The 23,922-nt window shown below is 44.1% G+C and overlaps 1 protein-coding gene across 5 annotated transcripts in view; it reads left to right on the forward strand.

Annotated features, from left to right (window-relative positions):
* The first annotated feature begins 4,751 nt into the window (after positions 1-4,751).
* Positions 4,752-23,922, forward strand: part of kif4 (kinesin family member 4) — a 93,657-nt gene continuing 74,486 nt past the window's right edge. For 2 of the 5 annotated variants that reach the window (XM_084319926.1, XM_084319930.1), the window contains exons 1-3: positions 4,752-4,845; positions 12,943-13,033; positions 13,741-13,896. In XM_084319926.1, coding sequence (XP_084176052.1) covers positions 13,777-13,896 — 120 coding nt within the window. In that variant the 5' untranslated portion in view covers positions 4,752-4,845; positions 12,943-13,033; positions 13,741-13,776. Of the gene's footprint in view, positions 4,846-11,414; positions 11,462-12,942; positions 13,034-13,740; positions 13,897-23,922 lie in introns of all 5 variants that reach the window. The other 3 variants (XM_084319927.1, XM_084319928.1, XM_084319929.1) reach the window with 3 other exon arrangements.

Consider the following 23,922-nt stretch of genomic DNA (forward strand, 5'->3'; position numbering starts at 1 on the left):
TCTTTCTATAGAAAATCGTTTTTTTAACGACAGTAGACAGTATTTCCTGATGTATGGGCTGATAAGAGGACATAGCCACAAAGTCTTTCTATACAAAGTTTCGTTTTGAATGTATCAACAAAATTAAACCAAGTTTTTGAATCTGGCATTATCCATTTTGGTGATGCGAGTCTTGGCGATACATGCAAATATGCATATTTAATGGTGGAAGTGCCTCATTTGCATATATAAACATAAAATTCTGAAAACTTGTAATATATTTTTTCTTAGTTTATATGTACATAACAAACTGGGAAAGTTTCATAGTGATATCTATTCAAGTATGTTTTTTTTCCCTATTAGGGGGTGCTGTCCCCTACTGTATATTTTTATATCTTGTATGTCATAAATGTCTGGATGTAACAGTACTGTTTATCTGTATGTCGTGCATGTCATAAATGTCACTATGAATTGAAAATGGGGGACCCTGATGTAAACAAGACGAAAGTCTTTCTCTGGTCTGCATCCCCTTAACAATTGTGTGTATTGTGCCGTACTTATTGTACCCATTCTGCAATCTGTTAATAAAGTTTTCAATCAATCAATTGGGTTTCTTCATTGAGCGATTATCCTTATCAGTAGGGCACAAGTATCTCATGTTTTATTTTAAATAGGGGCGTTGGGTTTCTTCGTTAGGGCACAAGTATCTTGTGTTTTATTATAAATAGGGGGTGTTGGGTTTCTTCATTAGGGCACAAGTTGGACGTACACAATCCCGCTGCACTGTCTTGTACTGTGTAATGACAATAAAGTGAATCTAATCTAATCTAAAGTATCTTGTGTTTTATTATAAATAGGAGGGTTGGGTTCTGGGTGGAGTGAAGCATGGTCTGGCTCTTGAGGGTGGTCTTCCTACCCACAGCCGTAAAAAAAAAAGTGAATCCCTACCCACATTCAAAACCGCTCTCAAAGAACACCTACGGGAGGCTGCAATTGGAAACTGGCCACCGGAAATGTCCAACCCCCCCCCCCCCCCCCCCCCTCCTAATGGACAGTCTCCTCCCCACCTTATGTATATATATGTCATAAATGTCACTATGAATTGAAAATGGGGAACCCTGATGTAAACAAGACGAAAGTCTTTCTCTGGTCTGCATCCCCTTAACAATTGTGTGTATTGAGCCGTACTGTATTGTACCCATTCTGCAATCTGTTAAATAAAGTTTTCATTCATTCATTCATTCATTCATTCATTCATTCATTCATTCATTCATTCATTCATTCATTCATTCATTCATTCATTCATTCATTCATTCATTCATTCATTCATTCATTCATTCATTCATTCCTGTGTTCTGGCTGGAGTGAAGCCTGGTCTGGCTCTAGAGGGTGGTCTTCCTGTGTTCTGGCTGGAGTGAAGCCTGGTCTGGCTCTAGAGGGTGGTCTTCCTGGGTTCTGGCTAGAATGAAGCCTGGTCTGGCTCTAGAGGCTGGTCTTCCTGGGTTCTGGCTGGAGTGAAGCCTGGTCTGGCTCTAGAGGGTGGTCTTCTGGCTGGAGTGAAGCCTGGTCTGGCTCTAGAGGGTGGTCTTCCTGGGTTCTGGCTGGAGTGAAGCCTGGTCTGGCTCTAGAGGGTGGTCTTCCTGGGTTCTGGCTGGAGTGAAGCCTGGTCTGGCTCTAGAGGGTGGTCTTCCTGTGTTCTGGCTGGACTCGAGTGAAGCCTGGTCTGGCTCTAGAGGGTGGTCTTCCTGTGTTCTGGCTGGAGTGAAGCCTGGTCTGGCTCTAGAGAGGGTGGTCTTCCTGGGTTCTGGCTGGAGTTAAGCCTGGTCTGGCTCTTGGTCCTCCTAGGTTTTGGGTCACCACCCTCCTCTCTTCCCTCTTCTCAGTCCTCAGAATAACCTGAGTAGCATAGATGTGTGGAAAGGGGATTGGGTTTCTTCATTGACTGTTTGTCCTTATCATTAGGGCACAATTATCTTGTGTTTTATTATAAATAAAGATCCCCTCCACTGAAAACTCTGTGTTGTAATGGTGAAGCTGCTCTTGGAGGCATGCCTTTTACTATCCAAATGATTATGGGTGCAGAACTTGTCACCTGAGTGCCTTCTTCACATTCTTCCCCTGGAGAGGAAGAGCTTCTCGTATGATCTCACTAATGGGTCAAACCTATCATGGTCCAAAGTGTGGCAACTAGACACGTTTAGCTTCAGCTACACAGAAAGCTGAGTAGGTATTTACATGTCTTGAAAGAATAGAAGCTGTTGACTTGGAATTTCTTCAAAACTGGTTTGTTGCCAATTTACATATGAATAGATCCTTGTATTTCAATGAGGGTAAAGGTGCAGAGATGCTGCTGAGACATGTTCACTAGTTTATTGAATAATAATAATAATTTACTCATCTCAAGGGGATCTTTAAATGTAGCCAATATCAGATTGCAGTGGGAACTGGTCAAAAAGGTCCCTGCTTGGTGTTGCGTTTTGTTTACTTTTTTGTTTTGGTCTGATGCATGGGTTGGAGTCAGACCTCTCTTGGTTCAGCCTGAGGTCAACCCGGAAAAAACACAGGTGACAAAAACAAAAACTATAAACAAAGTGCAGTACCATATCTTGCCTAGGGGTCGCTGTTTGACAACATTACAGATTCAACCTTTAAAGATTCAGTACAATGGCAATCTTGTTTTTGAATTGTTGTGAAAATGATGACTAAAGCTCTTTGATCACGATATGCCTGGATATCAACAGAATCAAACCATTTCAGATATCCAATCTGCTTTGGAAATTACTCAACAACCAACTAGGCTGCAGCAAAAAAACTAAAAACCAGATTTATAAACATAAAGACAGAAAACACTCTCATCACAGACAAACTGGATGTGGCCAAATACCTAAACATATTCTTTACAAACATAGCCACAACACTGGTGAATAAACTACCCTCCCACTCAGGGCATTTTGGGGTAGAACACATAGTAGCATACTACAAAAACCTAGGGGTCCGCAAAGACGACTTCAAACTTGAAATGGTAACAACAGATGAGGTATTCAAAAACTGCGCGCCTTCTCTATTTGAATGACCACATCAAACAAGAGGTGGACGCGGGCAAATACTGCGGCATGGTCATGCTGGACCTACAAAAGGCCTTCGACACTGTCAATCACTCCATTCTGATTGACAAGCTAAAAGCAATTGGTTTTGATAGTCTATCAGTGAGCTGGATGCAATTCTACCAGGAGGGGAGAGAACAGATGCTGGAGGTAAACGATACTCTATCCCCCCCCCCTCCCAGTGAACTGTGGTGTTCCACAAGGAAGCAAACTAGGACCTTTACTGTTCCTAATTTATGCAAATGACATGTCATCAGCTTGTGACTGCAACTTGTTCCTGTTCGCGGACGACTCAGCCCTGCTGGTCTCTGACAGGGACAATTTGCAGGTTGAAAAAGCCCTCAGCTCTGAACTCGGCAGAATCTGCACCTGGCTTGCTGATAACAAACTATCATTACACCTGGGTAAAACAGAATCCATTCTCTTTGGATCAAATAGCAAACTCAGCAAGGCCAACGGCCTTGTAAAGGATTCAACCTCTACTGTCTTTAACTATGATACATCACCAGAAAGTACTCAACCTCTACTGTCTTTAACTATGATACATCACCAGAGGATTCAACTCTACTGTCTTTAACTATGATACATCACCAGAAAGTACTCAACCTCTACTGTCTTTAACTATGATATATAGTAAATATTTGGGATGGGACTAGGTTACCCATCTCAACTCTATCTTAAGTACACACAGATTGTGATAGCCTGACTATAATCGGATCTTGACATAGGCCTATTCCCACGATACTGTATACTGTGGGATTAAATGTATAATTCATTTTCAATGTTAATTTTGTTTATAATGTTGTTCTGTTTAGGTTGTTTATAAAACTCTAAGTGGTTCCTTATCTCATTGTGGTGTCCTTTATGTCCTGTATATGTATGATAAAGACAGACCACTTTGTGACATTATCCTAGTGGCTGTTCTGTATAGTTTAATAGAAGCCTAGTACTGCTCTTATAATTTAAGGCTCACAATCACCCCTGACAAGAAATAGTATAGACATAATATTATGACTATGGCTCAATGACTTGTAACAACCCACCATCTACACTCATTGCACACACATCCACATGCACACACTCACTTTTAAACAAACACTCACCTTAACACTCACTTTAGACACTTTAACACTACATTATATTTATCTATAATTATTGAGATTTGCACTACATTCATACCTCATTTGCATTTGCACCTTGCCTCAAAGTTTTGTACCTCATTTTATGCATTGTACCTCACTGTTTACTCATTTTTACTCACTGTGCTTAGATTGTACCTAGGTTGTATCTTTTATATTGTATATTGTACTGTATATTGTATATGTATATTATATTGTATATTCCTCTACTTGCTTTTTTTTTTAACTTACTTTCTTACTTACTTTTTTTTTTACTGTATGAAGCACACTCTCAGGGGCTCATACAGAACCAGGCATTTCACCGTAAAGTACGTGTACTTCATTGTGATGATATTTTAATAAACAAACTTGAACTTGAACCCCTGAGGGTGACGTCATCATTCAACTACTGCGAGACGAGGGCGTAACTAAAATGACCGCACGCCTTCCTCCGCACAGCAGGTGGCGCTGTATATATCTATGGCGCTACTCACCGTTACACGACGCGTTTACGCTCCTTGACTCAGAGCCTCTTCCTCTTTCAAAAACTGGCGGGTAAACAACAAACCAGAGGAACCATCAACAGCTTCTCCGTCTCGTTTGAATTCCTCTGACGTTATTAACAGTGTCATTATATATCACAAGTAAGTGGCGTTGATTTATCAATAAACAACACAGAGGTAACTAACAGTTACACACGTAAGTTTGCATAGTTAGCATTAGTTGGCTAAGTAAGCGTAGTAGATTATTAGCTCATGTTATAACTCCACTTGTCTAAATGTTGCTAACCTGAATACACTTACACGGTTACCATGGCATTGTATTAATAACGTTTCGAGTTAATAACGTGACGCTAAGCTAACTACTGACAACACTGTCTCAGTGATTTTAATAAACCTGTTTAATGTTATTATATAAGGCTTGTATTTTGGTGGCATGACGTTAGCTTGGAGACTCATCATGGCTGCCGGGTGATGCAGTGTTAACGGTCACGTTAGCTAGGAATACAAGTGATCAAGATCCCTTTCACTGCCACACTATGACACTACAGATGGTTAACCCTTTACTATCACACCCACCCAACCTCCTCCAATGTACAGTTTCTTCGTCAAATGTATACTCTCTTTTCTGGACTCTTTTTGTATCACAAACAGTAATGGCAAATCTGGTATGTCATAAATGTATAGATGTAGCAGTACTGTCTATCTGTATGTCATGTATGTCATATATGTTATGATGAATTGAAAATGGGGGACCCTGATGTAAACAAGACTAAAGTCTTTCTCTGGTCTGCATCCCCTTAACAATTGTGTGTATTGAGCCGTACTGTATTGTACCCATTCTGCAATCTGTTATTAAAGTTATCAATCAAGCGGTGAAAGGGTTAACCTGCTGGTGTGTGACAGTGAAAGGGTTAACCTGCTGTAGTGTGGCAGTGAAAGGGTTAACCTGCTGGTGTGTTGCAGTGAAAGGGTTAACCTGCTGGTGTGTGGCAGTGAAAGGTTTAACCTTCTGTAGTGTGGCAGTGAAAGGGTTAACCTGCTGTAGTGTGGCAGTGAAAGGGTTAACCTGCTATATAAATACTTGTCAAAGGTATTGCAATGAATTGAACGTTGTTGTGACTGCTCTTTTTTACACTACAAAATTGAGTAATAGATTTGCTTTAAAGATAAAGTAGATCTGGTTGTTTCATTGTCTCCTTGTTAAAACAATATTGTAATTTCAGATTAGGGCAGTATTTTTTTTTATTTGACTACTAAACTGACAGTTTAATATAAATAAACATTGATATGAGGTGAACTGAAAACGCGTCAGTGGTTCGTGTCCCCTTTTTTTGTGAGAAGAAATTTGCCTGTAATGCAAGCCAATACATAGAGTTAGAAAGCACACACAATATGAACTCTAATAATATGATTCATATTCAAATTGAAACAGAATTTCCCTAATTTCAACCTGTTCATAGTTGCTTGGTTTTCTTAGGGACAACTGACAGGCCTATTCCAGGTGATGCACTAGTGACATGGTGCATGGTGGTCTGTTTCCAAAAAACATTGACTTGTAATATCATTCAATTGAAAAAAACACTTTTGAAATACTGTTATAGAATATATTTATTTTTTTGTACGTTTTCTATGTGGCAATATGCCTCGATGTCACTGTGACAAGTTGCGGCCCCGTCTGGACTCTGTGCAAATGTTGTTGCCATGGATACTACTGACTACAAGATGGCCACACATAGTTGGTCTCAAATGATAGAATCTGAAAAGTCTTTACTGCCACTGAAGTAAGCTTTGCACATACAAGGAACTTGTCTTGGTCATTTGGTGCATCAACATTAACAGACAATATCAACATTTAACCCCTTGTATTGAACATAAATGTGTATTGAAGAGTGTTCTGTAGCAACACACCACATATTAAATTACTTATTTCCATCTATGCCTGACTACACCAAACCACCGAACACATAGTTTATCTCAAATGATAGTTTAAAACCCCTTCTCTGATATGCCACACCGTACTCGCAGCCAGATTGTTATGTGGCAAAATGGTTTCAAAATCGTACTTTGGGCATCGAAACACGAAACATGTCCTCATCTCGCAGTGCTTTGACCTAGATGGTTGAAAACCAACCAATTGTGTAATTGGGAAATTTAGTTATAAGCCCTGTGTCAACTGTCACCTCCTCTCCCCTACGGCTGTGAGTAGAACCCAGACATTTGGCAGACATCCACCTCTTGTCCAAATTATATTAGTTCTTTATTGGAATGGACCACTGGACCCTGTCGTACACGATCCAGTTTTTGGCTTACACCGAGTGCCTAGAGTTACTTTGTACTGAACTTGGTAGATCAGACCAGATCTACTTTCTCTTTAACCCTTTTTTCACTGCTGCACTACCAACGGTTAACCCTTTCACTGCAACAATACACAGAAGGTTAACCCTTTCACTGCCACACTACAGCAGGTTAACCCTTTCACTGCCACACTACAGAAGGTTAACCCTTTACTATCACACTGACACTACCGACGGATGGTGAGAGTGTCACTGTGTGTGGTGAATGTATGGTGTGGTGAATGTATGGTGTGGTGAATGTATGGTGGTGGTGATGTGAATGTGTTATAAATGGTATCAGAAGCAGAGCAGAGCTTGTTGGCACCATGCTGTGCATTCTAGCTGGGGTCTGTGGGGGTCTGTGACTCATTCTAGACCTGTAGCACCTGGACACTAATATGAGGAGAGTATGGCGAAGTATTGTTATGACATGATGGTGGACGCTGGCCCCCTTTTCAGCAGGCGGGGGGGGGGGGGGGGTCGTCGATTAGTGGGCGGCCTCTTCCGTTAGGTGCACAGTGCTTCCACTAGGAGTGGAACGTTTAGGCATAACAAAAAATATTGTTTGTCAGTTAAGGCCATGGGTAGGTAGGGAATTTATTTTATTATATTTTTTATTTTATTCTTTCCCACGGCGACTATGGATAGGGAATTTCTTTATTTAATTAAAATGTTCACAACAACATGGATGCATGTACTCTGCCAGCATGTTTAATATCCATAATACTAAAGGTTTGACTAAGATTTCTATGAAACTTTATTTTTATTTTTTTTAAACATTTATTTATTAGTCATCAAAGGTACAGTTGGATACATTACACATTGAATGGCATATTTTGTATTTTCGCCCTTCCCCCCCCCTCCCTCCTGGGTTCCCACATACATTGCAAAATTAGATTCAAGGACTTTCTCAAAAAAGAGAATTAAAAAATAAAAGTGATACAGTTCACTTTTAAGTGCTGTTTTCTATAGCAAAAATTTATAATAATAATTAATAAAGAGTAAAGAATACACCTTTAGTCGGATCCAATATTTTATGGCTCAAAGCCAATCTCCGACAGTTAGCGCTACCTTGTGTCAAAATACAAGTATTTAGCATTTCAAGGACCTTGTACGAACCCTCCCCCCTCCCTCCCATTTTCCCTCCCCTATCTTGCCCAATCCTACAAATACACAACAGGAAACATAGAACATACAAACACATATCTCTCTCACTCATCCCTCCTTCTCATTATCCTAATGTCTTTAGCTTGGCTATGTAACCAATAAAAGGGCCCCATACTATTTCAAACTTTTCACTAGACCCCCTTAGGTTGTGTTTGATTTTCTCCAGATTTAGAAAGAACATGAGATCTTTAAGCCATAGGGATGCTTTGGGGGCTGCTGGTGATTTCCACTCTAGCAAGATCCTTCTGCGTGCTAGTAGGGATGCAAAGGCAATTCTATCTATTGTTCTTCTCCTAACCCCTTGGTGATCCGGTCTTGGTAAGACTTTTTTTTCTTGGTGAAACTTTATTCTTAACATTATTTTTTTTATTATTATTTTTTTTTAAAACTCATAAAATATATTGGGTCGCACCTAAATTGGCAGGGTCGGTCGGCAACCGGAAACAACCCATTATTTTTTTTAGGCCTTAACACAATTATTGTTCACCCCTAGAAGAATCCTTCACTACCCTAGTCACTAGTCGGATGTCCAGCAGGTAGAGGTTTGTACCAGATGGCCAGCAGGACACCATATACCAACCTATATATCACCTGATGGGGGGATCCCCTTTAAACTGCCCATCAGAGGTTTCTCCCTCTTTTTCTAATATTGCTAGGTTTTTAGTGAGTTCTTCCTTATCTTCATTAGGGAAAGTCTGGGGGTGTTGCAAAATTGTGGATTTCATGGTGGTTTTAGTTGTGGATCTATTGTGATGTTTCTTCTTGATATGTGAAGCCCATGGGGGCAATTAGTGTTGATTTCAGGCTCTACAAATACATTTAATTTGATTTGATGTGATTAGGTAGAGGTTTGTCCCAGATGTCCAGCAGGTAGAGGTTTGTACCTACCAGCCGGTGAAAAGCCTTTCATTTCACAGAAAATTATTGGCTTTTTGTATAGAAATAGAGCCAGCTTCCCTATGATTAGCAGAAAGAGAGTTGTTGAAGCAGACGGTGTTCCTTTATCTGTTTTGGATTACGGAGATGTGATTTATAGACATGCAGCGGCTTCCACTCTTAAGCCCATAGACTCTTTTTACGATTCAGCCATTAGATTTATCACCGGTGATAGTTATGGTACTCACCATTGTATCCTATATAATAAGGTTGGGTGGGCCTCTCTGGCAGAGAGACGTAAGTTGCATTGCAAATTTTGCAATATTTTTATTTATAAAGCTATAATTAGAGATTGTCCAAATTATATTAGTTCTTTATTGGAATGGACCACTGGACCCTTGTCGTACACTATCCAGATTTTGGCTTACACTTTAGAGTGCCTAGAGTTACTTTGTACTGAACTTGGTAGATCTGCTTTGGGCTTTTTTGCCCCTACATCATGGAATACCCTGCAGGAAACACTGAAACTAGACACTCTAGTGTCTATTAGGGATGGGTACCTTTCACATTTGAACCGGTACCGGTACCGGTACCTGTGAATCGATACCGGTACCCAACGGTACCTTTTTTCGGTACTTTAAAAAAATAATAAAAAAAATAAAAATTACTTTTTTTTTTTTTTTTTTACTTTTTTTTTTCATGTCAACGTTCACGTTGATTTAACAACAAAGCAGTCGGAGCAATGACAAGCCGAAAACTGTCGAAATTTAATTTACCTACCTCAGTCGTAAAAAAAAATCCAAACTTCAAATAACTACAATTTCGACAGTTTTCGGCTTGTCATTGCTCCGACTGCTTTGTTGTTGAATCAAGTCAAATCCTAGGTAAGCATATATTGTGCGTGTGAACGTTGACATGAAAAAAAAAAGTAAAAAAAAAAAAGAAAAAAGTAAAAAAAAAAATTAATAAATTTTATTTTTTTATTTTTTTTTTATTTTATTTTTCAGTTTCTCACTTGATTCGATACTCGGTAGTACCGACGTGTTTCGGTTCGGTACCTCAAAAGTACCGAATTCGGTACCCATCCCTAGTGTCTATGGGTTGGTTTAGAACCGTAATGACCAATCAGGTCACCACAATATGTAATTGTTTTTAAATTATTACCTCTGTTTTAAAGGATAACTCCACTATTTTGGGAAATTAGCTTATTTAACATCTTCCCTGGAGTTAGACAAGAAGATGCATACCTTTTTTGTCTCTGTGCGTGCATTTTAGCTTTGGGAATAGATGCTCCGTTAGCATAGCTTAGCTTCATCACTGGAAGTGAGGCAGGACAGTAGCCTTACAGTGCCTTACAGTGTATTGCAAGGTCCGACATTGACCAAACTTGATATGCATATCAAGTTTGGTCAATGTCAGACCTTGCAACTGCTATTCCTAGCACTATTTGGGCAACTTTACACAATTCCTGTTAGTCTATTGAAGACATCTGTATGTTTTTTTTTCTCAAAAAAATGCATTGTTTTATATTTCTAATCAAGTACTCAACCATCATTTTCCAGCTTCAAGATTTCAGGCTGTTATGGCCTGGCTCCGCCCATAAGCACTTTGAGTGACAGTCAGTCCACACAGTCTGCGACTGGTAGACAGAGAGAGAGAGAGAGAGAGAGAGAAAAAAAGACAGGCCGTCTCTTCCATAGATATATATAGAACACTAGATAGCTTGCCCGCGCTGCCGGCCAATGGAGAGCGACGTCACTGAACCGCCGCCATCTTGGGAGGGTCAGCCTTGAGTGAGAGTGAGTGAGCTGCACAGACAAAAATACTCATAACTCGCTGAAATATCGACTGATTTACAAACGGGTTGGTTTATTACAAGCATTATTAACGTGGCTATGATTCATGTGGTTTGTAAAAAAAAACATCTTAATTTTTTTTTTTTTTTTTACAAGTATGCAGTATCATAACTACATCTTTGATGTTTATAGCAAACCAACCCGTTTGTAAATCCGTCAATATTTCAGCGAGTTATGAGTATTTTTGTCTGTGCAGCTCACTCTCTCTCACTCAAGGCTGACCCTCCCAAGATGGCGGCGGTTCAGTGACGCTGGTGACTCCGCCTTAAGCTATCTAGTGTTCTATAGATATCTATGGTCTCTTCCTTTCGTTTTTTCTCTCCCTGCGGCAGCTTGTGTGGGGGGGGGGCCTCCCTTCCTCCCCTCTCCCGTGCGGCGCGGCAGGTCCCCCCCAAGTGCTCCCTCTCTCTCTCTGTCTCTCTCTGTCTCTGTCTCTGTCTCTCCCTCTCCCTCTATCTCTCTCTCTCTCTCCCTCCAGAGTATGCAGAGGTGTCGGGTTTCACTGCCTTGCAGTAGGGGTGGACGGTATGGTCTAAAATTTATATCACGGTATAATTTGAAGCATAGACGGTAACGGTATATATCACGGTATAATCGTTTTTGATAAATTTTTATTTTTTATTTTATATAATTTTTTTTTTTTTTTTATAAAATATATATATTATATAATTAGACTTGTACTTGTATTATCTGCGAGACATCGCCACCACGCAACAAGCTCCACTGTCTGTGTGTACTCTAGTAGCCTCCAGCTACGGCCAGGTTTCCCCGGAGCTGCACCTGGACCTATACTCAGTAGCCTCGAGCAGAGCTACGGCCAGGATTCTCCGGCGCTGCACCTGGACCCTATTATATTGGAATAACGTTAGCAAGCCCTCAGCTCGAATACGCATCGAATCAGTGTTATAAGACATTGATATCAGGAGCTATCCGGCTAAGCCGGATATATAACGTTAATACAACGCCTCAGTGAATTATTTAGTTCAATGGGACATTTCGTTTTGAACGGTGAACTAACTCGCGTTAACGTGAGCTAACGGCTAACAGGTAGCACACACACGTCTCTCTCTACTAGACTTTGTGGAGCGTTTGTTGATGTCAGGAGCTATCGGTAGCTGGCCGACTAGATACCGTTCGGTTAGACAATGCCTCATCATGTATTAAACTAAAAGTGAATAGTTGACTGGGTCATTTTGTAACGGTAGCTAAGCTAACGTTAGCTCAGGGAGACGCCGCCGACAGCTGAGCTCCCGTGTCCCGTCCCACTAGACTACTAGATCCGTGTTTACATGCGTGCGGTAGGGGCTGGCACGCCCACTGCGCGAAGCCTCCTAAATAACTTTTTCCAGTTCGCACATATCTATTATCTATGACTAATTCTATCTATTTTTAGGGGCAAATGCGAGTGAAATAGTCGCGCTGTGGTTACATGACGTCATTGGTATTTTAGAGCTGCACTACCGGTTTAGACGGTATAGTCAAAATCCATACCGTAGAGCAAATTCATACCGTTTATACCGTATACCGTTTATACCGTCCACCCCTACCTCGCAGTATGAGGTAGTGCGCTGTCTAGTCTAGGTAGATTGTGGGCGGGCATTAGCTACAACCACAGAGCCAATCACATCACTGTCTTCTACCCAGAGCCTGAATGACGTGACTCAGGCCTTCAAATCAGGATGGACTAATTTACTGGAGCAGGAAATTATCTGAGCTGAATCAGAGCAATCCGCCAATATGGTATTTAGACACTAAAACACATTGATACTAACTCCTATTACTATAATACAATGCTAGAGACTGAAAAATGACATTTATAGTACATGTCCCCTTTAATGTACCGGTATTTTAAAATGTGCTCTTAATTATTCAGATTGTTTGATGTCTTAGTTTGAACACCTTGTGACACTTGTGAATGTAACATCTCGACGACACTGTAAATGAGTTTAATTACTCAGTGTATTATCGAGTATAAATGAAGATTGAATGGAAATTTGTTTCCGCAGGAGCAGCAGGAAGGAACACCAGCACACCAAGAGGGGACCTTATGCCTAGAGGGCGCTGTACGCTGTTACACATTCTACCTTTTAATTGCAGGTAAAGTGGCTTGACATGACATCACTGCTGGTATCTTGTGCATCGTTAACCCTTTCACTGCCACACTACACAAGGTTAACCCTTTAGTTTATACTATCACGTTCCCGTCCGTCCTTTACTTCATAGACCACTAGGGATGCACCGATCCGACTTTTTCAGTCCCGATACCGATACCTGGGTTTTGGTATCGGCCAATACCTACCGATACCAATCCGATTGTCCAATTATTTTTCATACAAAAAAGTAAATACAAATTTAATCCACGTTTTTATATATTTTTTATATTAAAATATCTTTTGTTTTTAAGAATTGTAAAGGATCACAGGTGTGTTTTGATTTGTTGTAAACAAAGACAGAAAATAAACTTCATTCATTCAATTAATAAACTGTATGCCTCACTGTCACTGTGTGTGGAAGAGACTGGGATCATTCTTTTGTGCAAGGCAACATCAGGCTTGACTTAAACCATTACTTTCCTAACTTACTGAAACTAAATGTAACAAATTAACACATAGATAATATAAATGTACTGAATGGTTATTTCTTATTTGATTTCTTATTTTTTTTTTAAATCAGTTTTTTAACCGATACCCGATCCAGCTATTTTACTGATATCGAACATTCAGGTTCGAACATTTGCATTGTTTTCGATTCCTTGCCCAGCCCTAGTACCAGCCGGTGAACAAGCCTTTAATGTGTTTCCGCAGCAGCAGGGACACCAGCAGCAGCATCCCCACGTCATCATGTCCTGTGAGGACAAGGTGATCCCCGTGCAGGTGGCGCTGCGCTGCCGCCCCCTGGTCCCCAAAGAGGTGAACGAGGGCTGCCAGGGCTGCCTGACCTTCGTGTCGGGAGAGCCGCAGGTACGGTCCAGTCCTTACCTTGGCGTTCGAATTCTAAATCAACATTCTAAATAAAAAATGTAAATATATATATATTAGTGCTGTCAATCGATTACAATATTTAATCTGATTAATCGCATGATTGTCCATAGTTAACTGGTGATTAATCGCATTTAAAAAAAAATTGTATCTGCCTTAAACGGATCTTTTTCAAGTTCCAAGTTTTAATACTCTTATCAACATGAGGCAACAAATGCCTCTTTATGCAGCCATTTAACACAAAAGGATGACCCTCATGCATTGCAAATTTGCATCAAATTCAAAACAGAGTGATGCACAAAATAACTTAAAAGAAAATAATAATTTAAAACAATGAATAAAAAGTGTGCATGAAATAATGGGGGAAAGAAAACGTTAGGAACTTGTTACATTCACACACACAAGGGCTGATTAATCACACACCCCCCCCTCTCTCTCACACACACTCTCTCCCAGCTCTCTTTCTCTCTTACCCCTTCCTCATCTCTCTCACCCCCCCCTCTCTATATCTCTCTCTCTCACACACACACCTACACACACACACACACCTACACACACACACTTCAGAAACAAACATAGTATCAATGAGAGCATCAATAATACACCTGAGTGAAGTCTAGTAAAAAAAAAAAAGTAAAAATAATAAACTAATATTTTTTTCTTAAAAGTTAATTGTGAGTTTAAAAAAATAGTGGCGTTAATAGAATCGGGCGTTAATACCGCGTTAACTTTGACAGCCTTAATATATATATATATATATTAGGGCTGTCAGTTTATCGCGTTAATTAGATTAATTAATTACACAGCAAATTATCGCGTTATGAAAATTAACTCAAAATTAATTACAAAAATTTTTTTTTTTTTTTTTTTTTTATAATTTTTTTTTTATCTCATTCATTCCATAAGAACGTAGAATACACATTACAGACTTTTTTTTATATGGTCCATTTGCATGTTCTTGGTATCTGATTCTAGGGACATCTAGAATGTATTCCCAGTGTCCGAAATACTGTGTCTGTTACTAGGCTTGAGTAAATTGTAATGAACCAAATGAGAATATCAATAAAAAAAATGTTTTTATCTTTGACTGTGAATAACACTATGCTCAAATTGACCAGACCTGAAAAATCTAAGCAAATTAATAGATGGAAGATGATTAAACAGAAGGTTTTGTAGATACAGTACTGAATTCTGCCATCCGGACACATGCAATTTGAAATATGATTATAGAATATAGAATATCAGGCATAAAATGGTTATGCGATTAAAATGCGATTAATTAGATTAATTAATTACAAATCCTGTAATTAATTAGATACATTTTTTTAATCGCCTGACAGCACTAATATATATATATTTAACCCTTTCACTGCCACACGACAGAAGGTTAGCCCTTTACTATCACACAACCGACGGTCGTTGGGTGCGGGGAAAAGTGACTAATAGCTCGGCCGAGAATGGGATTGGTCTCTCTGTGTTCAGGAGACTCGGGCATATAAAAAGGCTCAAGGCTCTAATCAACATTCAACTCATTTGATCCCCTCACTCACGCTCTCCCATGAGCTCAAAATACAGGAAGTGTTGCGGTGGTCTATACGTTCATTTTTAAAGGTAGAATCCGTACTGCCGCCAAACGGAGACCTCTACGCAAAAGTGCTGTTATTGTTATTGTTCTGAAGGATCAGATTAAACCGAATATATATATTTATTTATATATATATATTTAATTGTATTTGTATATCCCCTGATATCCCTTGTATATTCCTTGTACAATATGCATTGAATATCCCTTCTAGTCTACTGAACATCCCATAATAGTCTCCATTCTACCATTGGACGAGACCTTGGTGCCAGGTCGCCATACCCCTCAGACCAGGTTCAATCGTACCGCTCAACATGTATGGACAAGTCCTAGTTCCGCGTAGGAATATGTCTACCGCACCACTAATGGTACTATTTGTTCATAGTGCGTATATATACTGCGCTATTAAAGTAGAGCTTTCTTTTAGTCCAGTTCCTTACCCTCCAACAGAGTGACAGACGCAAAAGCCTCCCCGCGAACCACGTGTGGGCAGTAAGGCCAATTCGGCCCAGTATCGGCATTGAGACATCGTGTATATTAATATTTGAATAGTCATATTTGGCACTATATCGTCGAGTTGGACGTATTCTATTAAGCTAATAATAGTCTATTCATATGTAGTGCCTCGTGCGGTAAGAGTTCTATAGTAATCAGCACCCCCATCGTTTCGGGCATCAGCTGGACGCTTATCCAGGGTGGTTGACCCCACGTGAAGCTGCACCCGAGGAGCTCCAGGCCAAAGAGCGAGTGGACCTGTATATTGGATTATTCTACCGACGACGGCTAGCCTTCCCCGGCTTGGATTATGCTTTGAGTACTTTGATTATTCTATGGATAAAGGCCAACACTGCGGTGTGTTGGAAATACCCCCCCCGGAGAGGACGACAGGTGAGAAGACGCTCTACACGACGAGGTCGTCTCACGTCTCTCCATCGTGGACCGGAGGACGCCGGCCACAGAGAGTCCAACTGCTTTCATCTGTGGCTCGAGGATCGCTGGGCACCGGGTCGCACGACTGTGGGCTCTCCCAGGATACCCTCGGCCAGACGGGATACAGCCAGACTCTACCCCCCCCCCCCCCCCCCCCCAGCTGTCCTACAAGCAGTCGGAACCTTCCCCTAGTGTATCCAGCTATATAATCATTCAAGTATCATTGCTATTGTTCCCTAAATATTCCAGGTTGTATATTTGCTTCCTGCGCAATCAGAGATTGGACATTCGATATTGATCTACCTACGAATACTCATTTGCCATAAAAGTGCATACTATTTCAAATCATAAATGTAATTAAGTGATCGTTGTACATACCTTTTGCTATGTATTATTATTAAACGCAGACTTTCGACTTGGTACATTTGTGTTGGATCCGTTTCATCAGGTGGGAGTGTGTATCATAATTATTTATACCTAGTACTGGGTGGCCAGAGTCTAAAGTACAAGAGGTAGTGGTAGTAAGTATCATATCTAACAATACAGTCAGGGAATTGTACCCCTCAGTTACAATTGGTCCTTCGAGTCGGAGGGTAATCAGTGTAATATTAATATAGTGTTATTAATATTAAAATGGCCTATGATGAACACTCCACGAAACGATCCTCCTAACCAACAACGCCCGCGGCGCAAACGACAGCTCCCTCAGTACCTAGAGGCTTACGCTGTCAGTCAACAACCTAGTCTTCTACCAACAGTAAACGCGGTAAAACTAGAAAGTAAAATTATGTCTAACCCTAACAACCAGGCTACCCCGACCATAGAGGCCCCTATGGGTTCTAACGTAACTGACCCAGCTCACGGTGGGGACCAGGGGGGACCAGACATGACTTTACACCCCGCCAATACCGAAGAAGTAGTCCCCGACGAGTCCCGGGAGGAAGACAACACTACCGAGAAAGAACTCGGCACGGAAGAAGATGAGGAGAGCACCGTGGAGATAGAGCTCCATGACTCCGCACGGAGTACCCCAAGGGACGGCCCCCCTATACAACCGTCTTCTCCCAGCGAGGCAGAGAGGACACTACAGCAGGCATTCCTCGTCAGCCTGAAAGCCTCTACTGAACGCGATAGACTCCAGGGTGAACGCGATCGATTGCAGATACAGCAACGGAGCGAAGAAGAGCACATACGCCTGGAAATAAGACGCATTCAGATGGAAGAGAATATGGCAAGAGACCGGGCCGACGCCCAGCGCGCCGCCACCGGTGCCCAGAGAGAATCGGATCTCACCAAGCGCGAAGCCGAGCGCGACAGAGCACAAGCGCAACTAATAGAACAGCTGATCAGAAGGACAACACCCCCTCCCTCCACCAGAGGCTCCAGGAACTCGTCTAGACATCACTCCAGGGCGGCATCCCCTAGCCGAGTAAGCGACCCTGAACTTGACCAACAGACGAGGTCTATACCCCCCGCAGACCCCCTTCCCCAACCGGTCCAAGCGAGACCCAGCCACCGGGAAGGAGCAGCATACACTGCGGAGAGGCTAAATCAGAGACTACAAGCCCTGGATGACCTAACGGAAGACGAAGAGGAAGAGGAGGAGAACCACGCCCGACGACAGCACAGTACTCTACCGGACCAGGAGGTCCAGTACAGCCCAGGCTATACCCCCGCGGAGCTGCGCTACAGACCCCCGACGCTATTCACGGGTGAGCACGACGCACGACCCGCACCGAGGAACAGCACCTGGACCAGCGGGCCATGGTACACCGCCGGTACCAGCCCACGCCAAGGAGCAGGAGGAGACTCGCCTAGGAGGCCTCTCCCCCAACGCTCGCCGATGTATCAACAATCCGCGTCATACATTGGCACACCTATGGTACCAGACTTCACCCAGGAGAACCGGGCCCAGTATACGGAGCTCCGCATGTGTCTGGAGACAATGTTGGTGGATGTCATTGATGAACGCCATAAATACGCGATACTACTGAAGCATTTAAAGGTACCCCGCGCGCACAACATAGCGCTCGCCTACGCCACTTCCACGACCCCATACACCGCAGCGCTGGTAGCGTTGGACCAGAGATATGGACGTATATGGGATTACGTGATCCAGGAGATCAGGCACATCGACCGCCTACCCCCAGCAACAGACAATCGAGCACTGGACGACCTGTCCATCAGAGTGCAGTCCCTAGTAGGGATGCTGGGAGCGCAGAGGGAAAAGGGTAGGCATGAACTATACGCCAACTCAAATGTAGAGAGGATCTTGGAGAAGCTACCGCCCGCCCGACAGGAGCGCTTTAGGCGGCAGAGAGACCACCGAGACCCTAATGGCCCCGAACCGAACCTCCTCGATCTAGCCGACTTCCTGGCGAGAGAAGTCAGCAGCTTACGGCTAGATACATTCGGACGGAGCACCCCTGGCTCCAGAGAAGGAACCAGGAGACTAAATGATGGAAGAAGATCGGTGACTGTCATGCACCAATCGGAGTCAGTGCCAAGCAGTAGGAGCCACAGTACCCCCTCAAGAAAGGAGAAGTGGAAGATAGTGTGCCCCTACTGTGAGAAAGAACACTGGCTGTCACAATGTGACTCATTCCCCAAGATGAATGCGGAGGAAGCGAGTCAATGGATAAAGTCCAACAGACGCTGTTTTCGCTGTGCGCGATCACACATGGCAGCCGAATGCCGCTTAAAGAAAAAGTGCAGTCGGTGCGATGGAGCCCATCTGGACATACTCCACGACAGTAACAGACGGCGGCCTCCACCCGCACCATCAAGCAGCAAAGCAAGCGTCATGTACATCGACCCCGCCAGCAGCAGCGGAGCCAGAGTGCTCTTAAAGGTAGTCCGTGTGACATTGAGCTACCAGAATAAAGTCATGGACACTTACGCCGTCCTTGATGACGGGTCAGAGAAGACCCTTCTGCTCGCGTCCGCTGCGGCCCAGCTAGGGCTGCGGGGGAGCGAAAACCAAATGACAATTCGGACAATAAGAAGAGATTTGAAAACGATAAAGGGCGAGAATGTCTCATTCTCTATCGCAGCAAGCGGCCAGCCCGAGCGACGGTACAGGATTACAGACGCTTTCACCAGCCAAGAAATAGGACTCTCGCGGTACACATACCCCGTAGCCAAGCTGATGGAGAAATATGTACATCTACGCAAGCTACCGATCCCACTCATAGACGGTGCTACCCCGACACTGTTGATAGGCTCCGACCATGCAGACCTCATTGTCCCGATAGACCGGGTTCATACCGGACCCAGAGGCTGTCCTGCAGCAGTCGAGACCCGCCTAGGATGGACTCTCCAACGCCCACTCGCCAAATCTCTCAACCGAACCACAGCCACTAGCTGTCTCCACTCCCGAGTCACAGAGGGAGACACCGCACTCCTGCAGCATGTAGAGAGGCTATGGACCTTAGAACAAATGCCCTTTAAGAACGAAAAGAAAGACATTCGCTCTAAAGACGACATCTACGCCATTAACCTCCTCGAGACGGGAACAAAGAGAGTCCCAGTCAGCGGCGTGTTGAGATACGCCACGCCACTCCTGCGGCGGGAAGGGATGCCTACCTTTCACGCAAAGAAAGACGCCACAGAGCGGTACCTACTAAACACAGAGCGGCGCTTAGCCAAGGACCCCGCCCAAGAAAGTGTATACCGCGCTGAGATTGAGAAGCTCATCACAGCGGGACACGTCACAAAGATTGACATTAAAGAGGCCGACCAGACGACTGAAACGTGGTACGTGCCCCACCACAAGGTTCATCACAACGGCAAAGACCGCATCGTGTTTAACTGCAGCTACCAGATCGGATCCCAAAATCTGAATAAAGAGCTATTGCCCGGTCCTACACTCGGCCCCTCCCTACTAGGCGTACTACTCCGCTTCCGCCAGGACAAGGTGGCTATCAGCGGGGATATCAAAGGGATGTTCCTGCAGGTGAGATTAGTAGAGGAGGACAAGCCCCTGTTGCGGTTCCTATGGAGAGAGAGGCCAGGAGATGAGCACCCAGCCATCTACCAATGGGAAGTCCTCCCTTTCGGAACTACATGCAGCCCATGCTGTGCTACATTTGCACTACAGAGACATGTCGCAGAGGACCCAGCAGCGGACGAAGAGGTCCGACACAGTGTGAAGAACAGCTTCTACGTAGATAACTGTCTACAAAGCGTTTCGACCCAGGAAGAAGCCGAGGCTCTCCTACTTAAACTCCGCGCCTCTCTGATCAAAGGCGGCTTTGATCTCAGGCAGTGGGCCAGCAGCGATCCGCACGTACTGCGCAGCCTCTCCTCCGAGGACAAGGCAGCGAGCAGCGAGACCTGGATGGCCACAATCCCAGGAGAAGCCCAAGAGATGACACTAGGACTAGTGTGGCGCTTCAAAACAGATTCGCTCCACTATAGACACAAACCCCTGACCACGGAGCAGGGAAGGTCGACGGCAATACCGACCACCAGACGGAGTGTGTACAGAACACTCGCCCGACAATATGACCCGTTAGGAGGTATACTACCGTACACCACCAGGGCAAAGATGATTGTACGAGCATTGTGGGACAAGGACCAGGGCTGGGACGACCCCATTCCCGCACACCTTGCATCCACCTGGAGAGAGTGGGAGATGGAACTCCACTCACTCCCAGGCGTTAATATACGCCGAAGCTACTTCCCACCCACGGTGAGGCCAGAGACATGTAAAATGGATCTACACGTCTTCAGTGACGCCTCCGAGATCGCCTACGGATCAGTAGCCTACTTGCGGGCCCAAGAAGAGGGGGGAGAGATCTACACAGCATTCATCCTCGCCCGCTCGAGAATAGCCCCACGCAAGCAACAGTCTATCCCACGTCTAGAGCTTTGCGCAGCCCTCGCAGGAGCGCATCTAGCCACGCTCATCCAACGTGAGCTCACCATTCCGGTGCATAGAACAATCCTGTGGTCAGATTCCACGACAGTACTCGCCTGGATCAAATCGGATTCATGCAAATACAAAGTCTTCGTGGGAGTCAGAGTCACTGAGATTCAAGAGTTAACCGGAGAGTTAACCGGAGAAGCAAACTGGCGCTATGTTGATACAAAACACAACCCAGCTGACGTCATCACCCGGGGAATGTCCCTAGATGACTTAACCCGTCATAACATCTACAGTGACGGACCAGCATTCCTCAAGCTCCCGGAAGGAGATTGGCCCACGCCCACCCCGAGGGAAGCAAGTGACGAGGAGGCTGAGAATAAGAAACCCATGTTCTGTGGATTGAGCACTGACCCCAACATAGACGATTGCATTACCATAGAGAGTGCGCAGCAACGGACATTCCTGCGGCACCACCCAGAGATTAAGTCCCCCGCTGATATGTCAGCAGCTGACTACGAGGAAGCAGAACTGCTTCTACTGCAACGAGCCCAGAGAGACTCGTTCCCCGATGAACTAGACTGTCTACAGGGAGGAAAGCCCGTCCCATCAGACAGCAGATTGATTCATCTGGCCCCCGAGAGTGACACACATACCCTCATCAGAGTGGGTGGTCGCCTGCGGAGAGCCCCCAATTTACCGGATGACATTAAGTACCCGATCGTATTGAACAGCCGACACAAGGTCACAGAGCTGATTATAAAGAAATACGACGAGGATGTACACCACGCAGGAGCAGAGAGAGTCTTCGCGAAAATCAGACGTCGTTACTGGATACTTCAAGGAAGAGAGGCGGTGCGACGCTTCCAGCGAACCTGTCTAGACTGCTGAAAGTGGCGCGCGCAGCCCAGCATACCACGGATGGCTGACCTACCTCCATGTCGCCTCCGACTCGGCGACAAGCCATTCCACTCAACAGGCATGGACTGTTTTGGCCCGCTGCACATAAAGAAAGGAAGAGGCACCGAGAAGCGGTGGGGTATTGTATTCAAATGCATGACCACCAGAGCGATACATATCGAGCTCCTTCCGACCATGAGCACAGACTCATTCCTTATGGCCTTCCGAAGATTCACATCACGGAAAGGAAAACCGTCTACATTATTGTCCGATCACGGGACAAACTTCAAAGGCGGAGAAAGAGAGCTGAGGGAGAGCTTCCAAGCTATGGGCCCAGAACTTAAGACCCACCTCGCTCCAGCCCAGATTGACTTCCAATTCAACCCCCCAAACGCACCCCACTTCGGTGGAACTTGGGAACGAGAAGTACGTTCTATAAAGACAGCCCTGTACGCAGTACTTGGGGCCCAGACTGTGGCGGAAGAAGTCCTAATGACAGTCCTCACGGAGATTGAGGGAGTATTGAACTCAAAGCCCCTCGGTTACGTCTCCAGTGATGTAGCAGATGTCGACCCAGTCACCCCCAACACCCTCCTGATTGGGCGGCTAGATCCCGCGTTACCCCAGACAATGTACCGGCCTGAAGAAGCGAACGGCCGACGAATGTGGAGGTACAGCCAAGTATTAGCCGACAAGTTTTGGAGCAGTTTCCTACTGCACTACCTACCGTCTCTACAGACCCGCCAGAAGTGGGTAAAAGAGAGAGACAATTTGACGGAAGGAACAGTCGTCATGATTATTGACCAGTCACTACCCAGAGCTATGTGGCCGGCTGGCCGCGTAAGCAAAGTGATCACCGGTGCCGATGGCAAGGTCCGAGCAGCTGAAGTACTCGTCCAGGGGCGCATTTACACCCGTCCTGTGGCGAGGCTCATAGAACTGCCCCGACTCCCAGACACAATCGATGATGACCATGACCCTATGACTTTGTGAGTTGACTGACCCTTACAGCGAACCCTTGAGTGGTAGACAGTGCGGTTAATCTGTCTCTGCTTAACTAATTGGGTTGGGACCAATTAGGGGGCGGCTGTTCTGAAGGATCAGATTAAACCGAATATATATATTTATTTATATATATATATTTAATTGTATTTGTATATCCCCTGATATCCCTTGTATATTCCTTGTACAATATGCATTGAATATCCCTTCTAGTCTACTGAACATCCCATAATAGTCTCCATTCTACCATTGGACGAGACCTTGGTGCCAGGTCGCCATACCCCTCAGACCAGGTTCAATCGTACCGCTCAACATGTATGGACAAGTCCTAGTTCCGCGTAGGAATATGTCTACCGCACCACTAATGGTACTATTTGTTCATAGTGCGTATATATACTGCGCTATTAAAGTAGAGCTTTCTTTTAGTCCAGTTCCTTACCCTCCAACAGAGTGACAGACGCAAAAGCCTCCCCGCGAACCACGTGTGGGCAGTAAGGCCAATTCGGCCCAGTATCGGCATTGAGACATCGTGTATATTAATATTTGAATAGTCATATTTGGCACTATATCGTCGAGTTGGACGTATTCTATTAAGCTAATAATAGTCTATTCATATGTAGTGCCTCGTGCGGTAAGAGTTCTATAGTAATCAGCACCCCCATCGTTTCGGGCATCAGCTGGACGCTTATCCAGGGTGGTTGACCCCACGTGAAGCTGCACCCGAGGA

Source organism: Notolepis coatsorum, assembly GCF_963971535.1.
Source record: "Notolepis coatsorum genome assembly, chromosome: 8".
Lineage (NCBI taxonomy): Eukaryota > Metazoa > Chordata > Actinopteri > Aulopiformes > Paralepididae > Notolepis > Notolepis coatsorum.